Genomic DNA, 26357 nt, shown 5'->3' with positions numbered 1-26357 from the left:
GCTGGGCCATTAGCTCGGGGTCGTTATTTGGCGAGATTAGTGGCGGCACAATGAGTACCCTCTCGCGTAAGTGGGCTGCGCCCGTGCACATAGCCGCCGCCGGCGAAATACGTCATTCTGCACACAGCACCCATGATCACAGATAATGGGTTCCAGGGATGGGTTAATGCCTTCGAGAAAGCTGTAAACGGCACGGAGTTGATTGAATATCTGTTATGCGTAACGAGCTACCGCATCATAGCTTTGCGAATGAAGAATAATGCGCATCCAAACCATTTATCACGGCTGTTATGATATATGTTTAATGATCGGTTGTCCACGAAAGGCAAGAAGCTAACATCATTCCCATCTTGATTGAAAAAAACGTCGCTTCTTTCAAATTTACTCTAGGTTTCTTGTCGATTTCATATTTCCCGACTGTATTGGTGCCTTTTGACATCATTTCCCATGGCCATTAGACACACAGCCGTCTCAAGGTCGAACGAGGGCGGCCTTGCTTTTTATCCAAGCCAGTGCCGCTGTCATTGAAAATACCTCCGGATTTGGCCTAGTTATGCGGCCTTTTCAGACACCTGTCGTTACGAGACCAGTTCCACCTGACGGTCGTTTGTTTTGCCGTATCGGCCGCCGACTCCACAATACTGTATAAGTCGGAATGCAGCCCCGGCGGCGACGCGCGCTTCCCCGCAGTGTCACGCGGTGTTCTGTCTGCCCCGAGGCGGTGCCGTGCCCCAGAGCGGTACCTTGTGCAGCTGCAGACGGCGTAAGGTGGACGTCATCTGCCGTTGACGGCCCCGATCGCCCGTCTGTGACTCGGCTGTCTGGTATGGCGGCGGCTGACGCGCTCCGACCGTCCGGAACGGGGCCGGCGCGGCCGCGGAGGCCGCCGACCGCCGGAACAAAGTGCCCTGCCGACGGTCACGTGCCCGGAACAACGCGCCCACCGTGCGGCCAGGGCGTGTCACGTGATCGAACACAGCACAGCTGAGGCGGATGCTACAACAGGCCGTCTGAAATGCAGTGCAGCTGTAACCGCGCTTCACTAAGCCAGAGACGGTAAACCATACACTGCCAGTCAACTCACAATAGGGCTAATAACACCTCGCATACATGAAAAAGGCGCATTATCATGGGAAAGCCTCCGGTTTTACAGAGCCGTTTGTGAACGGTATTCGTGCTCGGCTGTTTTCTCCGAGCTTCCAGTGTTTCCCGTGGTCTGTTTCGCGGTCCGATGCGCCGTGTGCGACCGACACCGGTCTACCGGGAGATTATCTGCCACTCGCCACCGTACCGGACCTGACCTCGTGTCACGTGTCACGAGCGTGCCTCTAACGTCAACTGACGGCACGTGTCACGGTGGCGGCACGTGACTGGGATTAGTCTTCGGCAGTGACCGGCTCTCTGCACGTGAGGCGCGCTCGCCGACCTGTTCTGTTCACCATCAGCGAATTAGTGAAGTGCAACGCTTCTGCCTATCCTATATTTAGAAGACAATTACAGAAAGTACGTAATTGGCGACACCAAAGAGATAGGTGTGTTAAATCAGCGAATAAAATGTAGGTCTGATGATTGGCTGCGAAATTTGCTACTTATTAACTAACTGCCGTGATATTACATTACTGAGGTGCATGTTTGTGCAGATTTACTTTTATCAATGGTGGTAGTGTTTTATACCACCAGCTTCAGTAGATCGGTTCTTGGTCGACAATCTCGTCTAAAAATAGCCCAGCGCACTGGATTTGTTTTTCTTTGCAAGGCATCAGCTCCCGGCTAAGTAGCTGGAAGCGACACTTGATTGATGTGCGTGAGAGTCGCACTGTAATAAGGCGCGGAGCTCATCTCCTATTCATCGCAGTCGTTTCGGAATCCCCGCTGGGTAGCGCATTATTCCCAAACAACCTTGACTGCGGCGATATTCTCTTCTACTCTGAGTCGGCGATTCTGTTTTCCATTCGTTTTCGTTTTTCCTGCCCCGCGCTTGGTTCAGCTCCAGATGCTAGGCACTTTGCGCCGGCACCTTGACTAGTTGGTGGTTTGGGGCCGCGGCGGCGATGTGGCGGCATGCAAACCACGGCACAAGATCAGCTCCGAAGCACCTCTGAAGGTCACGGGGGCGTCCGCTGCACGGCGCCGGTGCGCAGTGGTCGGTCCTTACTCAATGACGGGACGGGAGGGGGAACATTTGTCCGGCCGGCCCGCCCCGTGCGTAGGCCGGGCTGTTTGCGCGGCGCTTATCACGGCGGCATCTCGACATGAGTTATTGCGATACCGCCAGTGCTGGACAGAACGCAAAGAACGGACAGAACGTATGTGAAGTATGCAGGCGATGAGATAACGCCGAACGGTCGCCCGGTGCTCCGTAACGACCCTGTTTGTGACCGCCATGGACGCACATACCGATCGTCTGGGGCGGACCGCGTGCTGATCGCTGGTATAGAGATGGGCCTGATCACCGGCCAGCTAATGGACTAACAGTGCGGTACTCGCTTCCTCATATCAAACAGGTTTGTGGAACTGAAAAATGCCGTGGGATTCGGTACATCGTGAAGGCTCGAGACGCCCTTTCAACTCCGTCGAAACCGCAATGCATTCTTTTAAAATCCTTACGGCGTCACATGAGCTATGAAGGTAAAGTGCGCAGGTTGTTCGTTTCAAAATGCCACTTGCGGTATGTTTTCCTGGAAAAAATTGCACACGCTTTCGATGGACGAGTTCAATGATCACTTTGTCGTGCGTAATTCGCGACAATATGATGTGCGATTTTATCATATCCCGGGAATAAATTAGATAATAAACTTCTCGATTGGTACAAGGGAAAGGTCCAGCGCATGTGCACTGTATCAGGTATAGCTATGTTGGCCATGTTCCAAGCAGGCCTTGTCTTGTCGCTTCTGATCTTACTGAATTTGTTGAGTCACCCTCCTCGCTATTTAGCGCAGTGACGAATAGATGTATGTGCACTGGTCTGAAAGATGCCCAACAGACTGGAAATATGTGAGTGGTCCGGTGAGTCAGTCGGCGAAGGCTCAGGAGTCGGTCGTTAGGGTGCACAAACCAGTGTCCTGCGTTACGAGGTTGCTATTTTATCGCAATTGATCGAGCCATCGTTTGTCATAGCGGGGAAATATTTGCCTTGTGCAAAAAAATGCAAGAGCACAGCTGGTGCCATCACCTCAGGAAATCATGGCCAACAAAGGCCGCTTGGATGATGCAACAAACTGCGTTGCTGTGTTAGCTTCCTTGATATTACTGGATTACGCTTCGGTGTTTCACAAAATGCAACACTGCTTTATTTGCTGATGCAAAAACAGAATTTTCTATTAATTGCAGATTAATTAAGTTCTATCAGAGTGTTCTTATTTAGTATCCGTTGAGACGGATGGGGTTTTACTTCTCCCCGTGAACGGCCGACGTTTCCAGTTGTGATAAAATTGGAAATGTGGTAGAATGCATGTTGCCATGTGTGGTTCTTATTGTTCACCTACATGATGCGTGGGCGGCAGCGGACACACCCCGTTTGCAGAAGTGCACAGTGTGAGGGCGGGTGGTCTGAAAAACCACATCTAATAATTAAAAATATCGGCACGATTTCACACGGTACTCGTTTCCACCGGCCAGTGCGGTTTCACACGGTTCATGCCGCCTCTGCAAACGGATCATCTTACTGCGCCTCTCTGGTCAGGACGTGTCGGCATCATAGTTTGACTTATCGCTCCAGCCAGGCATCACGAGTCCTTTCGGCGTATCTGTGTGTGTGTTCTGACTACTGCGCCGTTACGGTTGTTTCGTGCCGCGCGCACTGTTGGTCGTTCCGGCCTTCCCGGCTCCATGATGTGCATGTTGCAGCGGCGCCTGACGGGTGTTAGACTGTGCCGCACTACACCCGGGAGCTGCGGCACAGTCTCCCCCTGACGTCTCGCCGAGAGCAGCGCTTTCTCCTGACGCTAACGCCCAGTGCTGAGAGCTCCATTACTGACATTGGTTGGTGGAAATCGTTATTGGATTTTTGTTGGAAATAGCTACACAATTATTTTGACCCAATACTTTTACGTTATAACAGTGGCAACTGGCAAGTTTGAGATTGCCCAGGAGTTTCCTTTTTAACCCTTTAACTATGGCATTTTAGCAAAGATTTTATCCAAATGGATGGTGAAAAAGATACACACGTATCCCTTTTATGATTTTTTACTCGTGGTTAACGGTTCGGCCCACTTACCGATTTCATCTATAGCCTGTACCAAATGTGACCGCGCCTACCCGACCGCGAACCATTTTTGTCGGGAGAAAATAGCGAACCCGAAACGGCGCCCTCGCCACTGCCCGACCAAGGGGACTGACTGCTGGCCTAGTTCGGCCGGCTGGGCCAAATCATATGTTTTCATAGCTGAACATTGAGCAATTTTGCAACGTCAAAATGAAGGTTTGGTTGCTATCACCTTTATAGTTATCACTAGAAGTGCATGCGTGTTTTTTGTTTAGATACATATAAGTTTTTGTCCAATTCCTTAGAGATATCGGGTCAGCTGGTGACCTCTGAGGTCAGTTGACCCACTCAATGGTCGGGGTCTTGATTTTTTTTTTTTTGTAAATGGCTTCGGCAAAAATAGTCGCAAAGCGATGATATATTGTAACAATCGCGTGTGTCAAGTCCAGTAGCGTCGAATGATATGCTTTTTGGGTATCGACCTCAGATTAGTGTCAAGTCAAAGCCAGTCAGATTGGGAAGCTAATCGACGGAGGACCTATTTACGTGTACCTAATTCAATGTGGCAACTCATTTTGAGTTCATTCTGTGCTTTTCCCAGTTTGCTAAATCAGACTGCGTCATTTGTGTGTGTGTAGATGAGGCGTTTGTTACAGAATAAAGTCAATTTTTTCGATTGTTCTGTCAGAAGTTATTTTAAACGTTGATGATCGTTTTACCTCTTTAAAGAAATTGTGATCTGTTGATCATCGTTTGTCATGACTCTCCAAGATACCGTCCGTTTTTAATGCCTTCAGCCTAATTAAGAAAATATCATATTTTTATTTTTATTCAGCGCTGGGGCTGAAACAGTTTTTTTTTTGCTGGCTCCTGGATGAGGTTCCGGTCTATTGAGAGCATTTCAGAATTCAGGGTCATTGGATGAGAGATTGAGTGATAAGATGGAGTGATAAGTGATAACATTGAGCTGGGCTGAGAAGACCACCGAGTGAAGCGTCTAAGTGGCCGAGCCGTACCTTTTGGTCGGGAGTGTCCTGGTGACGCCACCCAGGGGTGCGGGAACTACTCTCAGACTAGGGGGGGGCACACCATAATATAGATCAACCTATGGTACCCCCAAAACTAGTTTTCTCACCGGTTTTAGACCACTTATTTTTCATCCCTTGGCTTTTACAACAAAAAAGAAAGCAATTGCATAAAAAGTGCGGTATTCCGTCTCAAAGTTATGGGGGCACCGCCCCCACGACCCCAGAGTTGGGGGGGGGGGGGTAAGCTGCCCCCATTACCCCTCCCCCCGGTTCGTTCCCGCGCCTATGGCGCCACCCAGCCGCTGAAACGGTCGCCCCAAAGTTGAAGTGAGGTGATGAAATCTGCACTCCCACTTCGAGCAGGTGGTCTGAGTGTCAGCCCCGACAACAAAACGTGATAATGGGTGGAAATGTTTAGGCAGGACGGATAAATGTCTACTTTTGGACTCTGGCTCATTTCCACGTAACCATTTCATTTCACGTCTCCTATGATCGCTCTCGGAGTCGGCTCTACCGCCGTATTGTTCCCTCGCAGTAGGACGGTACGCAACTACCTTGGATTTTATTTCCTTCAAAATAACATGCAAGGTTTAGCTTAATTCTTTTCGTTGGTCAGTTGGCTTTTCCATCATGTAGGTATATGTGGCCTCAGGACTTTGCGCTTCGGTCAGTGGTAAGCGCTGGCCGCTGGCACTTGATAAGGTTCACGCGCCGTCAGATGGCGCACAGGTCAGCCTTCCAGCCAGAGCCCCCACTGTCTGCGCGTATACCGGCAAACTACAGTACAACCGACGCACAGTAGATGGCAGCAGTTACTGGTGCCTGCGCTGGTGCCCCTGCTGGTGCCCGCTGTCGCAGCCTCAGGAGCAGTTTTACATAATATGAACCTGTGGGCTGTGGTTCGTTACGTCATGTTTCCTAATCCAACCGGTTTGAATGCTAATGCTGGTGACGATAAGACAGTGTCGCGGTGCTACTGTCTCGATCTAAAGAAAAGTCTCCGATGCATCGCCACATCGGCGATCAGTTGGGGTAGGTTTGGCAGGTACCGTCTAATCGTCATAGCTAAAGCATTGATCAGTCGGGTCTCAAGAAGTCAAGAGGAACTTGGGAAGATCCAGAGAAGTGGCATTGAAAGAAGGAGCCTGCTAAGTCAATGGTCATGCTCGTTGTAAATGACACCTCTGACCAAGACCAGCCGAATCTGCTCGTGCCTGGTTCACTGATGATGATTTTATTTTCCCCGAACGTTTAACGTATGTATGTACATTGTACAGGTACCATTGGTAGATAGTTTCTGGTGACACGTCTTCTCGGATCCAGTGTGGCCATCTCTCCCCATTTGCTTTAGCTCCCCATGCCAATTATTATCGCACTTCCATGAATCCTGTTTACAGCTCAGTTGTTAGGTAAAGAGCCCACCCACGGAGTTGAATGTTGGATGCCAATCTGCATTAACTTAATATCGATCACCATTAGTTACAAATTCCCATTATCGATATATTTCTGGATGGAAAACAATAATGCCTAACAATATCAAGGCTAATGAGTACCTGAATAATAAATGGTCATGTTCTAAACGTGATGTTGACTTGCTGCCACTGGACCTGGTAAATTCGCCGGCTGATTGTCACGGGCTTGAGGAATGACTGCATTTATTTGGAGAGTTATCCTGGCGGTGCCGACACAGCCTGTTTCTGGCTCATTCTGGCTATCCTCGTGTGTTTTCCCATTGTCATATATTAGAGGTCTCCAAGTTGACTTGATATTAGGTCACCGATAAAGAAATCCAAGAAAGGGTTTACACGAAATTCGATGCGACTATTACGATGCGAAATACGATACGATGCATATTGCAAGCAGTGGCGTATCCAGGGGGGAGGCCAAGAGGCCATGGCCTCCCCCTTTGGCATCAAACATGCAAGTGGGCCCTTTGGGTCACTTGAGTGCAGTGACGTACCCAAGGGGGGCCATGGGGCCCTGAGGGGCGCCCTGGTTACCTGAGTGTCCCCTTGGTCACCTGAGGGGTCCCTGGTTATCTGAGGGGCCCTGGTTATCTGAGGGCCCATGGTTATCTGAGGGGCCCCTGGTTATCTGAGGGGCCCCTGGTTATCTGAGGAGCCCCTGGTTATCTGAGGGGCCCCTGGTTATCTGAGGGGGCCTTGGTTGCCTGACTGGTCCCTGGTTATCTGAAGTACTCCTGGTTACCTGAGGGGCCCCTGGCTACGGGGCCCGGGGGCCCTGGTTATCTGAGGGGCCCATGGCTATCTGAGGGGCCCATGATTACCTGAGGGGCCCCTGGTTTCCTGGGGGCCGCTGCTTACCTGAGGGGCCCCTGATTACCTAAGGGGCCCGTGATTGCCTGAGAGCCCCTGATTATCTGAAAGGCCTCTGGTTACCAGTGGGGCCTCTTGGTATATGAGGGCCCCTGGTTATCTGAGGGGCCCCTGGTTACCTGAGGGGCCCCTAGTTATATAAGGGGCCCCTAGCTACCTGAGGGGCCCCTGATCCCCTGGATGACCCCTGACCAGTGATCTGAAGAAGCCCTGGTCACCTGAAGGGCCCATTTAACTGGGGAGTACCTGGTAATATGAAGGGCCGCTGCAGTCACATAAAGGCCCTTAGTTACCCGTGGAGCCCCTGGTATACCGTATAACCGTCCTCTGGTTATCAGAGGGTCCCCTGGTCACCTGGTGGGCCATTGGTCAATTGAAAGACCCCTGGTCAATTGAAAGGCCCTGGTCACCTGAGAGGCCCCTGATTAGGTACCTGAACGGCCCGTGATCACTCGGATTCAATGGTATGGCCAGGGGCGAGGGGGCACGTGTCCAGTATAGGGTTTAGGGTGCCCTCGGGCCCGAGAGGCCCTGCGGTGCCAATTGGCGGCAGAGGGCCCGCGCTGGCAACGCTTTAACTGAAAAGGGACCACAGGGCTTGTGAGAACACCCCATGGGCTCTTGTGTAGCCACACTTATCTCCAGAAGGACCTCACGCCAGGTGCTGAGGGACCTTGCCGGCCCTGAGGGCTCTTGCCGGCCAATAAGGGATCAGCTGTATGGGCCCATACCCGTTTGCTATGGCCCCACGGCCCACACCGGTGTTTCTGAGGGCCCTCACAACGGCGCCTGCGAGGACCTCCACTGCCACCTCTAAGGGCCCCACACCAGTGCCTACTACTTCGGCTACTTCGGCCTTCGGCGGCTCTGAGAGCCCCCACACCGGCGCTTCCGAGGGCCCTATGCAGCGCATCTGACGGTCACTTGCCAGTGACTCTGAGGGCCTCTCGCCGACCTCTGAGGGTCCCTTGCCGGCCTATGAAGGGTCACCAGTAACTTTCAAGGCTCCACACATGCCTAAAGATGGCCTCCACCCGTGTCTCTAAGCCCTAAGGCCCCCACAACGGCGCCTGTGAGGACCCCACACCAGCGCATCTGACGGCCTTTCACCGACACCTCTGGGGGACTAGCACAGGTGACTGTGAGGCGCTCGCTCGCTTCACTTCCTCATAGAATACCGTGCATTTTATGCATACTTCTTGAGCAAAAATTATATTTTTACCTGCCAATTTTGCACATTTTCTCAGGGCTTAGACAGACAGACAGACAGACAGACAGACAGACGGACAGAGGGGCCCGTCTGCAAGGGGGACCGGACCCAATGTGCCCAATCTTCTCATCGAAAGGTTCTGGATACGCCCCTGCCTTGGTTGACAGCGGCATCCGGGTGGCCCGTGGGCCCTTTGAGAGCAAGTGACCCCCTCCTGGGCGAACTCCTGGGTACGTGCCTGCTTGAGTGTCCCAAGAGAAACGACCTTCAGGGCCTCATTTAAAGTACTGGCCCAAGCATAAATAAAGTCAAACTGCGTCAAACTATCTTAAAATGCCATTTGATGGCCCTCATAGGCCCTCAGAGGCTAAGGCCGAGCCCCCAGAGGCCAGAGGCTAGCGTGGGCCCTCAGAGGTCGCTTTGGCGGCCCTAAAGAAGCTTAGACTCGAGCGTGGGATCCTTTGACGCTGGTGTAGAGCCCTAAGGAGCCAGCGCTCAGCCCTCTAAGGCCAGCGTGCGGCCCTCTAAGGCCATTGTGGGGTCTCTAAGGCCAGTGTGGGGCCTTGCAAGGCCGGTGTGGGACCCTCTATGTCCAGCATGGGACCGTATATGTCCAGCGTGGGATCTTTTAAGCCCAGCGACATGGGGCCTTCTTAGGTCAGACTGAGGCCCATTGGCCACCGAGACTAGCTTGGGGCCCTCTGAAGACAATGTGAAGCCCTTTTAGGCCAGTGTAAGGCACTCTGTGACCAGCGTGAACCATCGGAGGCCTGCGTGGGACCATCTGTCATCTGACTTCAGACTTCAGAGTCTGGTACTGGGCCCTCAGAAGCCAGCGCGGGCCTTCATAGGCAGGCGTCGGGCCATTAGAGGCCACCTCGAGGGCCTTGGCAGCCACTTTTCAGGACTTATGCATGTTTTGGCCCCCTGAGGTAGGAGTGGCCCTTAACCCTCGCCCGCACATGGGGGGGGTGGTTGCCACCCCCCCCCCCCAGGTAGTCTTTCTGCTCTGCACTCAACATTTTTAGCGCTAGAACGCTGATTTTTCGTATAGCTGCTCCTCTATCCTTTCTTGATGTCCACTGAAAATTTCAAGTTTCTGTGATTTTTGGTTTCGGAGATATGAGCTTGTTTTTCAGGTCATGTCATGACCCAAATGGCCAATGCTCAACATCTTGCGTTTGCCATGGGTCTTGCGAGCTTTTGACACCCTGATTTCGGCCTTTTTTGCCAGTATTACCTCCCACCTATCATGGAACATGTTGTTCGACGATGTACAGGGGTCAAGGTCAGGGTCAAGGTCAACCTAGGTCATCTAAGATAATTGCGTTTTAGGCAAGCTGAATTTACTTTTTTGATTTTTTTTTTACTGCATTTTTGGTAAGAGCTTCTCAGAGCATGATTTCATGTAATATGGACCCAAAAACAATCGGTGCACACATCAGTATACACACAGACACACACAGACATACAAACACATATAATTGACCTTGACCTAACTTGACCTGAAATGACCTCAGCCGCAAAATTCTGGTCGGGTAGTGTGACAAAGAGGTTCTAGCTGGCCTGGCACCAGAAAACAGCATCGTCATCGGTATTTGATAAGCAGCGCACTTGATATCCAACGGTGACCCAAAACAGCAACATTTTTTAGTTTGACCTGACCTGGAAGGTCAATGACTGACCTGAGAAGGTAAAACTGGGTATCATTGGATTCGTCTCTTCCCAAAGAATCTTTTTGGTCTTTACCGCTAAGCTCTATCTCCAACAGGAACGAAATGGCGCGGGGGGGTGGCAACCACCCTACCCCCCCATGTGCGTTCTAGGATGGGAAAATGGCATGTGCGGGCGAGGGTTAACCCGCGCACCGACGGGGGTCTGCGCCAACTTCGCACCGACGGGGGGGGCGGATGACCGCCCCCCCTGAGATCTCGAGAACGAAGCAAGATAGCGACAAGCGGTAAACGGCACCGGATACGCACGGCCAAGATCTACAATTTTTACTAAGGTCATTTTCAGGTCAGGTCAAAGATGACGTCACAGGGGTCGAAAAAGTCAAAATGGCGGCGCTAGATATGGAGAGAGTTTTTCTCGAATAACTTTCGAATTAGTCAAGATAGGAACGAACTAAGGGCATCATCGTGATCCTCTCGTCAATCCGCATCGAATGATATATATGTTGACCTCGAAAGGTCAAGGTCAAAGGTTGACCTCAGGTCACGTGACCTCGAGGTCATCATGTATATCATTCGATGCGTCTTGACGAGCTGAACACAATGAGACCGTCCACGCGTCTGTATCTTGTTCCTGTACGGAGTTATTGGCCAAAAACCTTTGGTGACCTTTGATGACGTCACATGACCTCACAGCTGCCCAACAGCAAGACAGACCTCAAGGTAGTGAAGGTTGATCGTATATGAAGTCATGTAAAGTATATGGGGCCATTCCGACCCGTTTTAGTGGTAAAAACAGGGAGTTGATTTTTCCCCCATTGACTTATAATGGGGAGGTCGCGAAATTGACCTGACCTTAGGTCACCGATATCAAAATTCCGAGATATACAAATTGTAGCTACTAATGACCTTATAATATCCTGCGACTTTCAAAGGCCTCCGAATCTACTGTAGCTGTGGCACGGTGACAAAGTTGCAAAAAAGTGACTTGAGGTTGGGTCATTCAAAGTGACCTGGTGACCTGACCTTAAAAGGTAGGAAGTTCAAACTTGCACACCATGTGTAAAATTGATGAGGTTATAGTCATACCAAATTTCGCGGCGCTACGCGCCGCGGTTTTCCCGCTATTCGCGAAAAAACTCAGGGGGGGGCGGATATCCGCCCCCCCCCGTCGGTGCGCGGGTTAAAGGCCGACGCGGGACCCTCAGGGGGCATCATGGGCGTCTAGAGACCGGCGTGGGTTCGAGAGCGGCATAAGGTCGTCAGACTGACTCAAAGACTCCCAAGAGCCAGCGGGGGGCCCTATGAGGTCAGCCATAGCATGGGTCTCCTGAGGCCATTATGGGACCCGGAGGCCAGCGTGGTTCACTCTGTTGCCGGTGTGGGGCTTTCAGGGGCCAGAATGAGCCTTCAGAGGTCGGAGTGAGGCCAATGTGGACTAGGGCCATCAGAGTCTAGATCAGAGCTCAACCAGAGTCGGGCCCTTCAAAGTTAAGGGTACCTATCAGCCCTCAAACAGCGCAAGCCACTAAGAGATTGACATCTGCCCTTCGAAAAATGTTACAATCGTAAAAAAATGACAAAACATTTGGTTTTGATAATCTTTAGTGGCCCTGGCGACGACCAAAGCAAAAAAAAAAACTGTATGCCTACTGCTGAAATAAATCGTACACTTCATGCAGAGCTATCGATACCTATCAATGGCTTTTCACGTTTTTCCTTTCTTTTTTAGATTGCCGAGTGTGCCTAAAAAGGCTCCCTCATATGGTTGAAAAAGGCAAAGAACCGCACATGGGCGTGGGTTAAGTACGCCACTACTGGGGCCCCTAAGGTAAGGGTGGGGCCCCTTGAGCAGGTTTGGCCTCCCCCCTTTCAAGATCCTGGATACGCCACTGATTGCAAGATACGATAAACGCTCAGGCTCATACATGTATTGTCGCCCTTCCTTTCTCAATCGGTAAGCTGAAGGTATGTTTGAAAGCTTGAATTGATCATTTCCCCTAGCTTCATTTGTTGAAGCTAGGCGAGCATCTACTTTCTCATGGTGTGGATCCACTTGACGCGACCTGGCAACCTGACCCGATTCACCTGGAGCTGAAGTTTGTGCAGACTGTGAGTTTAAGTTGTTTCCTTTAAGGTTTGTCTGAAACGTCAGTGCTTAGCGCCGCCGTTTTTTGGGGGGGATGATCGTGTTTTGTGTGAGGGTATTTTTTCAAAAGTGAAAGTGTAATGCCATTAGTACTTCGTCCAACACTTTGGTGATTCATCTAATGTCGGTCAAATTAAGTAAGGTACATTCTTAACTTCCGCACCTGAAAATGCTGGTCGTCTGAGCTGGGTGTTCACATTCACATTGAAAAGCCTAATTCCAGGACGTATATTGTGCGACGCAATGTTTCTATTTACTTCTTATCGTTCGAGGAGCGTGCTCGTCGTTTGACGTAGACGTGCTCCGTCACTGACATAATTGAGAAGCAGAAATGACTTGATTACACTGTTTGACGTGCAATGTGACGTGCACAATACGTCACCAATTGTCAGCACCAATCAACGAACGTTTCGGTAATAGCTGCGACCGGCTGCACGACATGCTAGTGTTGCATCAAAATGCAACAATCCGGCTACAAGATGACGCAGGAAAGTGCTTTTGCATAAATATCTTTTACATTTTCCTCTAGATTCCAATGTCAAAACCATGTTTGACACGCCATCTGCATTTTCGTATAATCTGTTTTGAAAGTACGGTGTATTAGCGCAGCCGGATCCATCAAGCTCAACCGAAAGAAAGCCTGCTAAAATTGAGTCACCGAAACAATGGACATCCTCATCTATCCCCCAGGTCAATTGGTTTGGTGACTCTCAAATTTAGCAGCCCCTCCTCGGTCGGGCTTGATGGATCCACCGCACCGATGCGTGGTACTTTCAAGAGAGATTGTACTACTAACTTACAAACCATGTAAGATAACTGCGGTGACAAGCTGAACATTTAGCCATGAAGAAGGACGCATGCACTCAGCATACCAGGCAGTTGTTGAACGCAACACATACCTATACCTATAGCGTACTTTACACGCGTGTGATTGCTTTAGTAAAAGCTTGAAGGTGAATGATAGGCAATATGCCTAAGTCTGATCTCGGAAGACGTACGGACCGGCAAACTTAGCCTTATAAGCTAAGGCAGCTGTGAGCACAGTCGACCAGTGTGGCTTCTGTGTAACTAATTAAAAGAAAAAACTGAACGTCGCGATTTCCTTAGTTTTAGGGAAGGATGAGAAATGAGAATTGAAGATTGTGATAAGGCTCATAGTTAAAGGGACTATCCCACCTTCTAAAATGTTGTTAAAACCAGTTAAATTGTGCCCGACTTTATAGATTGGATGACCAGGAACACGGTTCTGGCATTTATTTTTCATTAAACATCTTAGGCTTCCCATATTCCAAACACAAACTTTCAAATATGTGACGTCACAGCCCAAAATTACCTCCTTCCCCAGGCCACATTACTGTCATAAAGCTGATTCTTTTTACTCTGTAGGCACCACAACAAAGTTCAGACCAGGTTTTAAGCGATTTTTCAACGAACAAACCCATTTAAATCAGAATGACTAAACGAGGTGACGTCACACTAACGGTCGCTCCATGTTGAAGATAGGGCCTTGTACAAGGCCCATTTTCAAATGAAGGGAACGAATTTCTTCAACACCAAGAGGCCGCGGGGGTTGCAACCTAGATAGATAGTGGTTTCTGAACCTCGCCGCAAACTTGGCTATCTCAGCTCAAACCCCGTGTTAAAGGTGGGATAGTCCCTTTAAGTACGGACTCACGAACCGTGTGTCATATTGAAGGTTTGTTTTACAATGAATAAAAACAATACCTGACTACAATCAGACTACACGTCGTCCTGCGACGTGTAGTCTGACCCAGGTGCTTACGCTGAGTAAAGGTCCGCAAAAAAAAAAACGGGTGCGGTCCAAAATCTACCTGAACCCTCCGTGGAAAAGTCTACGCACATCAACAGGCGCTGATTATTGATCCAATAAGCTCACATCCCAATGATATTCACAGCTGTTATGCATGACGTGATTTCCACCGTGACGTAACGTGACGTCATTCTTGGATTATCCCCGGCGGTCATACAGCAAACCGCAGCTCGCATGTGGATATGTTTTAAAGGCACCGACCTATTCAGCCTTATTCGGACAATAATACTCTGCTTCCTAAAAAATGTTCATAAAACAGTAATGATGACATAGTTTCGGTAAAATCCATTTGAATGGTGTGAGGTCGTCTTTGATGACTGCGGAAGAAGGAAACTGCATTGTGACGCCACGCCGGCACGCGTTGTGCCGTGGTGACAGCGATGACCTAACCGGCCATCTAACCAGCCACACGGGCTGGCCGCCAAATCATGAGTATGATGTATACCGTCAGTGGTGGTGTGGTCAACAGATGCATACTGACGGGCGCAGTATAGCGTCAGTATCCATGGTGTCAGCGGGCGTCCCGCTCGGGGGACCTAAAAGGACGCGTCATGGGTCGACGGGTGACATCATAGTCACGTCATTGAAGGCATTTCAAAGAGGTTAATAAATGATGAAGGAGTAGGACGGCTGTTGTTGCCACCCCGGGTATCAAAAGCGCCGCCCATTGTCATTGGGAAGCTTTTGACGTTGTCATGTGATGTCGTCAATAATGCAACCATATGCATAATAGTATTCTGGGAACTGTACGTAGCGTCACTATAAGTGGCATAAATGCGGAATGTCTGACGATTTTCGCTGGGGGTGGGAGTGGGGGAGGCGTATTTAAACAACACTGGTGAGTCAATATGCTTAAACAACTTTTATTATAAAAATTGTCGTAAAATGCGCAGCAAGGCATTAAAAAACCAAATCCCTCGAGTTTCTTTTTAATTGGAGGACTTATTGAGGAGCATGCCTCCCCTCCGGATCGTCCCAAACCAGTTATCCGGGCCCCCAATGCCTCAAGACACCCGAATCCTCATTCCTCATTGACAGTAAGGCTTCGGGAATCTCTATTATAATATTGTCTTATTGCTTGGTAATTGGTTTGCCTGTCAGCATCCAACTAAACGATGCGCATTGACTTTGGATTATCGCAGAGCCTAACTCAGGTTGATATAGCTACATGGCGTGGGCTCAAAAAGATCGGTTACCTCAAGTCCTGTGTGTCAATTACACAGCTGTCTCCCCTTTCCGTCCGATCAAAATAACCATCGTGCTACCCAATCGATCTTTGTCTCTGTCGTCACTTACCGGCCCAGGATAAAGACACAGAGTACCTCATCCCACATCCACTAGTTATATACGACGAAGTGTATCATGGCCAGGTATTGGCTGGCACGGATCAATCAATTCCGTCCTTGGCTTGTTTTTTAGTGGGCGCCCGCCGGGTCTTAGTGATCGTGCTAGGCGTGTATTGATCCATGAGTCGGACGCGGCGGGGAGGGCCGCCTTGAGTGCGTCGCGTTCGCCGGGCGCGGGGCTGTGCTGGCGACGCAGAGAGGACGGAAGATTGCGGTGGTGGAAATCAAGACATCCGATCACCGGACAGTGACGCCACGGCCGCTGACGTCGCACCGGACAGGGTACGCCGTGCTGGCTGGTGCCGGCGCCGACAGGAGGTGGCGACTGGCGACCCCCTCCCCTCCGACGCCGGCGGCGCACACGGGCGGGGGCGGGGGCGGAGCGCCCCGGGCGCCGGCCGGTGTCGGGCCCGGCGCTCCGCGGCCTCCCGGCAGCGGCGCGTCGGTGGCCCGGTCAGTATCGGCCCTGCAGAGCCGCCGGCTGGACGCGCTGCACGTGCTCCCCGCCAGGACAGCCCTCCGCCGCCGAGATCCACCTGCAGCAGACCGGTGACCCTTCGAGACTCCCCACTGGTTACCAACTTCCAGTCAACTCACCGCCCCTGTCATGGCCGGCCGACGTCAGCAGGGCCGCAGCCGCGTGCGGCTGGAAGACCCGATCCCCGAGATGGAACAAGAGCAGCAGTCGCTTCTGTCGGATGACGCCGGTCGCCCCCGACCCACCATCGTGCCCGCAGGGGCCGTGGGTCGGAGTCCCCAGCGGCCGTCCGGAGCCCGCCAGCCGCCGCCACTGCAACGATCCACGTCCACGGTAGGTGATAGTCAACAACAATATGATTATATATCGACGATAGAAAGTCGGTACCGACAGTAGATCTTGCGTGGGATTGATGGAAGATTTTGCGTTGGGGCCGGTAGAAGACTTATGTCGGTACTGATGGTACCTAAACTGTGTCGTTACCTTACTATGATAAACTGCGTCGGTACTGATGGTAAACAATACGTCGGTGCCGACAACAGACTGTGGTTCGGTACTGATTTGGTAATCCATGCGTTGGTACGGAAACTGATGATGAAAAGCTCGTCGGGATCGACCATCATAGTTTTGCGTCGGTGCCGACCATAAACCATGCGTCGGTCCGCACGCTGCGTTTCTAGCAGGTGGTCCAGCGCACTACTTACGCCCGTGGAGCGGCCCCGGCCCCGGTGGGTTGGCGCAGCGCCAGGGGCCACCCGGTGTGTTTGGGGAGACGCACGGGGTGGGGACGGGGTCTCTGTAGGTCACTGGGAGTCTTCCGGAGAAATGGGAACGGGCAGAACGGTCGACTGAGAAATTCCTGGCTAACTCCTTTGATTAGGTCAACATGTTCTTAGATATTTCAGAACAACAGTTGGTTTCAGATCGCTCTGTTGGGTGATTAGACAGATACTCATGACAAAAGGAGACGTCTTCGGTCGGGACGGTGTACCCGGTTCTACCATCGCGCAGGTATACTGGACGTCTGCGTGCGAGCTTCAAAGGACGGACGCAAAGGCTCTCGGAATACAGCCGCGACTGAGCATAAGATTGTCTGGTCCAAACTCCAATCCATACATAGTTTGCGGAATTTGTGCAGACATTTCGTGAATATTTGTTTCAGATAATCCAGAGAGGATGTTTTTGGCAACAGCAGATATTTATTCTCCCACAAACAGTGTAAATTTTCGCCCTCGTCAAGAATGCCATCATTGGCATTAAGCACATATGTACAACTCTTGCGAATTATGGCTATTTATCCAGTGAGTTGTAAAGTGTGTGGAATGGGGTCGATTGGATCATCAGTTGCTCTTGAATTAATTCAATTATCATAATCGCCTGGCTATCGATTCAATTAATGCAGTATCTGGCCTTACATAATTGCCTTTAGAAATAAACTGGAAATTGGAAAGCGTTATAAGGATTGTTTAATCTTATCTATTCAATGGAATCCTGTTGAAGTGAAAATGTGCAACATTTGGCATGTTATCGGAACATTTGGGAATTGTTTTATCGATTGAGTTACTCAATTGGCTACTTTAGTAATTGGTTTATTAGCACATTTGATAAATCCTTCAATCGGCAATAAGCTTTTTTTGCTGCTGCGAATTAAGGAATACATTCAACCATAGACTACTCACTAATGTGCTACATATTTTATTATAAACTATTACGTAGCCTATGATAAGGAGTAGTTTATGATTCAGCATAATCTCATTGCCTGCCGGAGTAACCGCTCTTATGGTTACATGACGTAGTATTTATTCCAGCATATGCCATCGCACTAATGGTTTTTGGATTGCTGATACGTTTATGGAATCGAAATGGAACGCAGAAGTTGTGTAATTATTTTCATAGCATGGAAGTCGGAACGATCACAATAAGTGTGTCCTGAATGAGTTGACATTTTATCATGGGCAGATATGTTTATTTGCAGTGGGCCCGTATTTTACTGCATGTACTCATAAACGTTTACCTTCTGTTTAATGTCCACGGCCATGTCTATGTATAACAAACCTCTGTGCTCGTTAGTGTGGTATCAAATTACAAGCAGACACAATGTTGTCAGAAGTTCAGCTGATACATACTGTAATGACATGTGCTTGGTTTGGGTATTGTACGACATACGTGTCATAATTCAGTTTATAGTCCAGCATGTGGTAAAACGTCTGTCTTCATGTGTTTTCTATGCAGATCTATGAGCTTTTTACGATGTGCAGGTCCGATAATTCATCAAACAGTTCATAAAAACATGCAGGAGCCCATTGCCAGTTTAGCCATAACGTGACACCTTGCCGATATTTTCACCTTCTGCGAGATGCAGAGGCCTTGCATAATGTATGTGAGCCGGTATAGCTATCGGGGGTATTCATCTTCCAATAAGCACTAAATCACCAGGTGGTTATCACTGCATTTTGAGGTGTCGTTTGTACGTTCATGCGCTGCACGTGCAACACGTGCCGACGTGTGTCCGTGTCCATTTCTGCCATACGCCGTGCATGTCCTTTTCAGTTTTTACAAGTGTGCACCCTGCTTATGATTACGGGTCGCAGCGAATTCCATCATATGGTCTATAGCTGAACCATTTGGGCTATCAATACCTATAGGGAAAGTTCCATTCGGGCGTTTCCATTTGTGTGATGACATACAGGCGCCTGCTTATGTGTGAATTAATGAATACCTACTTGTTTCTTAATATGTCTGTGTGTTTAATCCATCGATGTTAGCGTTGGTCGGTAGAAACATTACTACCCACTTACCTCTCATCGCGACTTGAACAATGAACATGTAACGTGCAAGCCTCAATGTTTCGGCACCGCTGTCCATTGCAGGTAAACACGGGCTGTGCAGCTATAGTTATTATTACCTCGCTGACCAAATCCCGTTGAAGGGGTGGAGTGGTAATTATTCCTCGCCCTCGCTCCGTTCCTCCGGGGCAGAGCCGCCCGGGAAAGATAGGCGTGTCGGGATGAAAGTCTGCGGCTCGGCGAGTGCACCCGTCTGCAGTTGAGCTTTACGGCTCTTTGCTGGCCGGTATAAGCAGCATTGGCCGTCGCCTCCGGACATGTGACATCATCCGCACTGGGCTCGCTGGGAAGGCCCACGGTGCACCTCGTGTGGCCAGGGGTGGTCACCTCTGTCGGACGGTCACCGGTCGCCTGTGGGTCAGCTGGACGTGAGGCCACTGTTGGGTCAAACGGTGATGAACCTATCGCTCTCTTCGGCTTCTCGCTCTGGGACCGGGAGCTCTTCAGCATTAGATACTGCACTCCTGTGGTTTTAAAGGCGTCTTTGGCTGGGTTCCTTGGCTTTGTTTGTGCATTGAGTTTGTCAGTATATACTCGAAGTTCTGGCGCATGAAAGCCGCCGGCTCTGTCCTTTTCAAGAAGTGTGTTCGGTTTTGAAAAGCTTACGGCGATTTCGGAGAACTTTCTGTGTGAAGCTCCGTCAGCCTTAGTTCGTGATTCACCGTATTGGCGCCGGCCGGATGTTTGGTTGGCTTCCTTTGAGCTGGCCTCATGTCTATTCGAGAGATGTCGCCTGTCGGTATGACTACTTCCGTCAGTTTAATGCTGGCCGGCTGGGGATCAATTGTGGTCGATTCGAGTAATACGCAGGAATTTTCCAAGTAAGGGGGCATAGATATGGATTGAAGAGTATCCTTCGCTAACAGTGACAGGAGAGCCAATGCCTGATCAGTTCAGTCAGATCACAGATCTGACTGAACTTTTTAGTGAGGGAAGTTGTTTTTTTTTAAGTTCTCTAATTGATTGTGAACATTCTGTGTGACACCTATTGGGCCAGCTTCCAGGCACTCTCCTTGCCTCTCACAGTTCATTGAGTTCAAACTTGCTCGGACTGTCGGCTCAACTCTTCTAAACCCTTTCAAACAAAGTACAGAATGAGCGCTAAAACTTCGCGCTGTTTCAGGCAGGTGCTAAAAGGAATCCCATTGGAGTCGCCATCAACATACCCATTCAGTAAATCGCATGGCATTCGTCTGCCCAGCGGCGTTTAACCTTGAGCCGGAGACCCGCCGGGCTTCTTGTCCTCATCAGAAATGCGAAGCCACTCGGTATTCAAGGCGTCGCCGACGGTGGGCGTTAGGGTCCACGGAGATCTCTTAACCCATGACTGGCACCGGCTGATGTCAGGTGGTCGGTGACACCACGTGGACAGTCACGGCAGTGTCACCGTGGTGTCAGCGTGACTGTCACTAGGGTGTCACCGAATGCCGTCATTTCCTTCGTGCGTCTCTAAGGGTGAGCATTGCGGGGTGGACAGAGTTGTCACACAGCCTTTGTGTGGTTTCATTCGGCTGCATTTGCGGTCACATATTTTCTTGCGGTGTCGTTCTGCGGTGGTTGAGCTGCTTTGATTTAAAATTAATAATACCTTCTTTTGGAACTCGATAAAGTTACCAATGTTCTTCCTTTCGCTTGTTTCTTCTACCTGCTATTCAGGCATACACAGGCAAGTACTGGGCTTACAGAGTAAGCTGTAAGTTCAATTTTAGGTACTGCATTCCTCTTCCCTACTCGAAATGACATGTCCAAGCGCCGTGTCCGTACAAATTCGGGCGGCCCCTGGCACGCTGCATAACCAGCCACCGTTCACCTTATAGCGTCTGTCTCCTTGCACCTGAGTTCTCGTTAACATCCGTACAAGGAGCCGGCAGCCCTGCACGCTGGCCGCTCCGCCCCTGCCCGAATGCGTTACACCTCTGTGCAGCTTACAGCCCGTCTCCGGGTCCAGTGGGGGGCCGCGCACCACGGCGGCACTTCGATTGATGATGACACTAATGCGTGCGCGGCCTATCTGCATGGCCCGAAAGAAGCTGACACATGGTGGCCTTGCGTACTGATGAAGGACCAGGCAGAGTCGTGAGTGGACTGCCGGCAGCCCCTCAGGTGCCGAGCTGTGTCCGACCTGAGCGGTGGCACGTGCTGTGATTTTTCTCAGCGAAATTCGTGTTACCTGTGCTGGATTGCTCCTTTACATTCGTACTTTCAGTGCAATAGCGTTTGTATAGGTACATACTTCCAGAAGTCGTGCATAATTAAATCGGTAACCTTTCGCGTATTGTCAATACTGTCGTGCTGTGATCTCGGAACCAAATTTATCGGATGCTGTTCAAGGCACAGCCGCAGGAAAGGTTACCGCTCGCAAGTTAAAGGTCATCGAAAGGTCACATCTTAATGTCCGGTGGCTTCGGAGATCTTAGAAGTCAGGTAATTAAGTCGAATTACTGATATTCTGTATGACTGTATTTTGTCTACCATCAAGGAAATTTTCATTTCGAAAGTAGAAAATTGATAATAAAGCTCTTATGAGTTTGTTAAAGGCTTTTTACGTTTTACATTTGCACATTTTAGATACCTACATTTTGTCAATGCATCAAATACTGAATGGTAGTGTTCTGCATGTGCATTTTGTAATGCATGTAAAATAAGTACATTTTCGGCTGACGCTATGGTACTAGCTAAATTAGCTTGGCATGAACGATTTTGGAGGGGATTGAGAAACTGACGCACTGCATACTGACAAAAGATAAAATTGACTTGAAAAGGTGCTACGCGAGGACCTTCCGACGTTATGTAGCGATATTCAGTGGCGATTCTGACTCGCCGGCGTAGTTCAAAGGACGGCCACCCACCAGCAGTCCCTGTTTCGGATCACATTCACAAACTGACATGACATGGAAGGTCATCAGTCCTCGTCCGTCATATTCTCCGAGCACTGGTGTCGTGCTCTATCCCGGCGCGCGGCGGTAGCGTTAGATCCCTGTCCCTTCCCGTCCAACATCTGATTGCTGCACCTGACCGGCGCGCGGGGATGGTAGGTGACGTGTCCTCTCTCCACCCATTACACCACCCCCTCGGACACCTGTCTGGTGTGCGTGCCACCGCGTGACCTTGTCGGCTCTCTCTGTGCACGTGTGCACGGCAGCTGAGGGTGTGCACATCCCCCCGTGCACGGCGCCGGCCCGCGACGGTCAGAGAGCTCTAGTGCATGACCTCTGAGCTGGCCGACTGCCAGCCACTGCCACTCCAGTCGGCAGCGTGGCGAGTTCCTCCCGCGACGGTCAGGAGCGGTGGTCACGGAGTGGAGGCTGCAGTGGCCGGTCGGCCGGTCTGCTCGCTCCATGACTCTGTCCCGGCGCGGCGGGGTCAGTCGCGGGTAGCAGCCGCTCTGCAGCACTGGTCTCAGACCGGCAGACGTGACTCCGTCTCTCGTCAGTCGCACCTGGCTCGCGCAGCCGGCTCCGATCGGAACGGCAACCCACACAGGTGCCGACTAGGAAAGATTGGAACGGGGCGAAACAAAAACGCCGCGACCTCGCGCGCCGGGCCGCTGTTTTGACCGCGAGACTTCGTGATGGGGCGGAACCGAGAGGAACTGGTTGTTACGGAACCGCTGGGAGACGCGAGGTGGTAGTTACTCAGCCGAGAAAGCTGTTTGGCTGAAAATGCCAAAGCCTCGTTGCAAGCGGTTTCAAAGGTGGCCTTAACGTTTATCGATTGTGCTGTTGGTAATTAGCCTCTGGAACTTGACGTATGTGTTTTGCAAACTAAATGGGTCGGTTCCTGGTTCGTTCGATTATTGTGTTCCGACCTGGGACGTTCCCCTCCATTATATAGCATTGGAGCCATGCGCCGCTCTCTCAGCCGATGTCGCGGCGTCCTCGGCCATACTGCATAAGTAAAGAGCCTCTTGTGTCTGTCCCCACATTCCTCTCCCAGCCACCCGGCCGGCAGGAATGACACTGGCAGTGGCAGTGGCAGTGGCAGCGGCGGCGGACCAGCCCCCAGCCTCGGCCTCACGTCTGGCCAGTCATGCCTGACCGGTGACCGGCCGTTCGGGGAGGTGCTCAGGTGCACGGCGGGACGAGAGAACGCCGGCGGCGCGGCTACCTGCTGCGCCACGCCACGTCACGCGGCGCCACGTCTCGCCGCGCCGCGCCGCTCCCGCCGCCGGTTCTATCCGCCGCGAGCTGCGGGGAAGGAGGGGAGGCTGAGAGGGCGCGCCCGACCGGCGCAGCCCGCGGCGACAGCGGCTCGAGGGGAGGGCTGCGGCCTTGTAGTCGCCGCTTTCTCCCAACGATTCTGGGTCAGGTGGGCAACGACCTAGCGAGGTAAAATCGACGGCAATCCCCTCCAGAAAGGACGTGAGCTGAAGGGCCCGAAAGGGACACTTATCTCCAGTTGACTGGGAGAGAGACAATTCTTATCACATCTCTGTTTTACATGCGAGTCAAAGGCACGTCTGCTTGACAAGCCACGTGGTGTCCGACTAGGGTGACGTCATGGGGGGGGGGGTGCGGGACAGCCCCGGCCGCAGTCACGTGCTCGGATGGGTGCTGTATATGGACAGGACATGCCGCGGTCACGTGCCATGACGCCGCATCTTTCCCACCGGTATCGTATTCTGTGTGGTGACAGACGGTTGACATGTCGCAGGGACGTCTCAAACAGAGTTGTGCTGTAACTGACATCCTTATTCACTTATTTCGCCCATAGCCTGGATAAATTTTGATTAACGAAGCAAACAAGTGTTATCAAAGCCTTTTAGTATAGGTAGTAACTGCAGCGATGGGAGGATCGACATTTCTTGGCTTTGGTCTTCTCTGGCAATCACGTTCATGGATCACCATGCATTGCCAATGCAAACGCTGATGCACCGTCAGCATCACGACAATGCATAATATTTACCGATGCATGCCATGGCATGAGCTAATCGCGCAAAAAATGAGTCTCGTCAAGGAAAAACTGCGGTGCGGCGCGGTCATAAAAGTCGGCTCGACCATCAGTCCCGGCGTTGTTGTGTCCCGGACTGATGTGAAGGCCAACCGTTGGGGGGGGGGGGAAGGCCGTTGCCAACCGGAGGGGGGGGGGGACAATGGGTGACAGCAGCCATGTTTCATCGACCTTTGTTGGTGGAATCGACGACGGAAAAACAATGGTGTCGTAATTATGTTGTCATTCGTGAGTTCATTATTCTTGTGAATATGGCTAACTTTTGATGGCCTGCGTGACGATATGGCTATATTTATTAATATGACCAGACATCCAGTAGCAGCGTACCTATCTGTTTACATCATCTCGGCTCAAATGACTGTTAATGTGTCAAACTAAGACACTGTCCAAATTTCCTGTGCATAGATATCTGGTCACCATTGGTGATAACATGAATCGAAAAAGTAGGTACTTACATGACATCGTTTTATATATTCTCAAGCAGCCCGTCGTACCAAATAAACCCGTGTATTCAATTAATGAGGTCGAGATTTAGAACCAGGCTCGATTTATTTTACACAGATCTAAAATCTACAACAGGCAATGGCCATCCATCTGAGGCAGGTCCTATCGGGTATCCTCGTGACGTTGCTGACAGGATCTTGAATGATTCAGCTGAGACATCTCTCGGTATCTCGTGGTACCGGAGCTGCACCTCATTTCCAACCGGTTGCTACTTCATGGCTGTTCTCAGACATGGCTATCCATAAAATAGCCGGTCTATATCGAGAATCCGTATGTCAAGATGCATGGGTGGATTCATTTGTAGCTCCATCTGCTTAGCTGCTTGCTAGCTTCATCGAGTCATGGTTCAGTCAACAGCTTCAGCGCTTGTTTTAACGTCTTCATTTTGGTCGACAAAGGCCAATCTGACACTGTGCCAACACTGCAGTCCATCATGTGTCCATCACGTTGGCCCACCTGGCACCGGAGCACACGTGACGGGCTAGCTCGGCACCGGGGCGGGGGTGGCTCTGTAGGCCGGGATCTCCGCGCCGTTCAGACGCGCTGACGGGTCACATTCCTTCCCCGCGGGCCGCGGCCGTGACACCGGCCAGCTGACGGCTGCCTAACCAGTAACCAGCTGGAGCCGGCAACTCGCAGCTGGGACCGGCGCCAGGCCATGACGGCAATACAGGCGACATGTGCGCGACGACGGGGGAGTTTCGAAACCCAAACGGCTTGGTTTTGTTTATGCCTGTGATGGTCACCGTAAACATTTCATTGATGTCAGGCTGTTTGATTGGTTAGTCAGTGCGATCCTCATTTATGTTCGAATCATGCTAGAGCTATACGTTTTGCTCGTCATTATTTACATGCTGACTTATGGCTCACCTGTGTAAAACATCGAACGATTCTCGTATTACCAGAAGACCAGCGCGGCTCAAGGACTCGATGATAACATTGTTCACAACAATGTTAAGTACTCTCTGACGTTTATTTAGTCGCCATCAGCTGTCGAGGGACACACACACTACACGTTTCGGCCGAACACCCACTGGTCGGTCTCTGTCGCGGGGCGTTCGGCTGCGTGCGCGCCTTCTGAGCGCCTTGCGTGTCTTGCGTGACGCCGGAGTTTGACCCTCTGTTGTAAGATGTTGATGACCTTTATTGCACTTTTTCCGAGCCTCTAGCCAACCGATAGCAAAGCGGCTGCACAAAGTTCGGCGCTGCGCTGCTGTTCTGGTACGGTGCTCTAAAAAAAAACTATTTAGCGTTATGATTCTTGCCGCTTATCACCTATAGGGTGTTCACTAAAAATTGACACAAACTTTGAATGGCTGCATATCAAAAGTGAAGCAAGCTATTACGATGCAACTTAGCATAGAGATAAAAGGGACGTTTTTATCATACCGAGCATAAAATTTCACGGATGTAATGAAAACAGTGGCGTTGGAGGTCGTTTTAAACAAGGACTACCAAAAGCCCATTGGCAGGCTTTCCGAAAATAGCACGTCAATGGGAGAGTTTGGCACGTACAAATACCTAATGAAAACTTAAAATGTCAAAATTAGTTACATACCGTACAGTGGGACGAACGTTCTAGAGGGTGTGGGAGTCCGAAAAGCTGAAGTGGTGTAATTGTGAAGATATTGACCTGAGGAAGGGTCGGGGCCCCGAAAGTGCACGTGGGGGGGGGGGGGGGGGCTTTTTGACACCTCACGGCGCAATGCTGCTGATCAGTAAGGTATTAATTGTGCCTAAGCGAAGAAGATATATCACACCTGAGACTAGGCTGAGTTACAACCGGCGCAAATGATTTCTCG

The 26357-nt window shown here is 50.8% G+C and overlaps 1 protein-coding gene across 2 annotated transcripts in view; it reads left to right on the top strand.

Moving 5' to 3' along the window:
- The window catches only part of LOC122381762 (band 3 anion transport protein-like), a 48551-nt gene that overhangs the window by 2652 nt on the left and 19542 nt on the right, over window positions 1-26357 (top strand). The window contains exon 1 of one of the 2 annotated variants that reach the window (XM_043366356.1): window positions 16153-16588. The exons of the other annotated variant lie outside the window; for it this stretch is intronic. Coding sequence (XP_043222291.1) covers window positions 16385-16588 — 204 coding nt within the window. The 5' untranslated portion in view covers window positions 16153-16384. Of the gene's footprint in view, window positions 1-16152; window positions 16589-26357 lie in introns of those variants that run through there. 2 annotated transcript variants of the gene reach the window in all.

This window comes from Amphibalanus amphitrite, unplaced genomic scaffold, assembly GCF_019059575.1.
Source record: "Amphibalanus amphitrite isolate SeventyFive unplaced genomic scaffold, NRLGWU_Aamphi_draft 000127F_arrow, whole genome shotgun sequence".
Classification (NCBI taxonomy): domain Eukaryota; kingdom Metazoa; phylum Arthropoda; class Thecostraca; order Balanomorpha; family Balanidae; genus Amphibalanus; species Amphibalanus amphitrite.
This window is presented reverse-complemented; position numbering and strand designations above follow the sequence as displayed.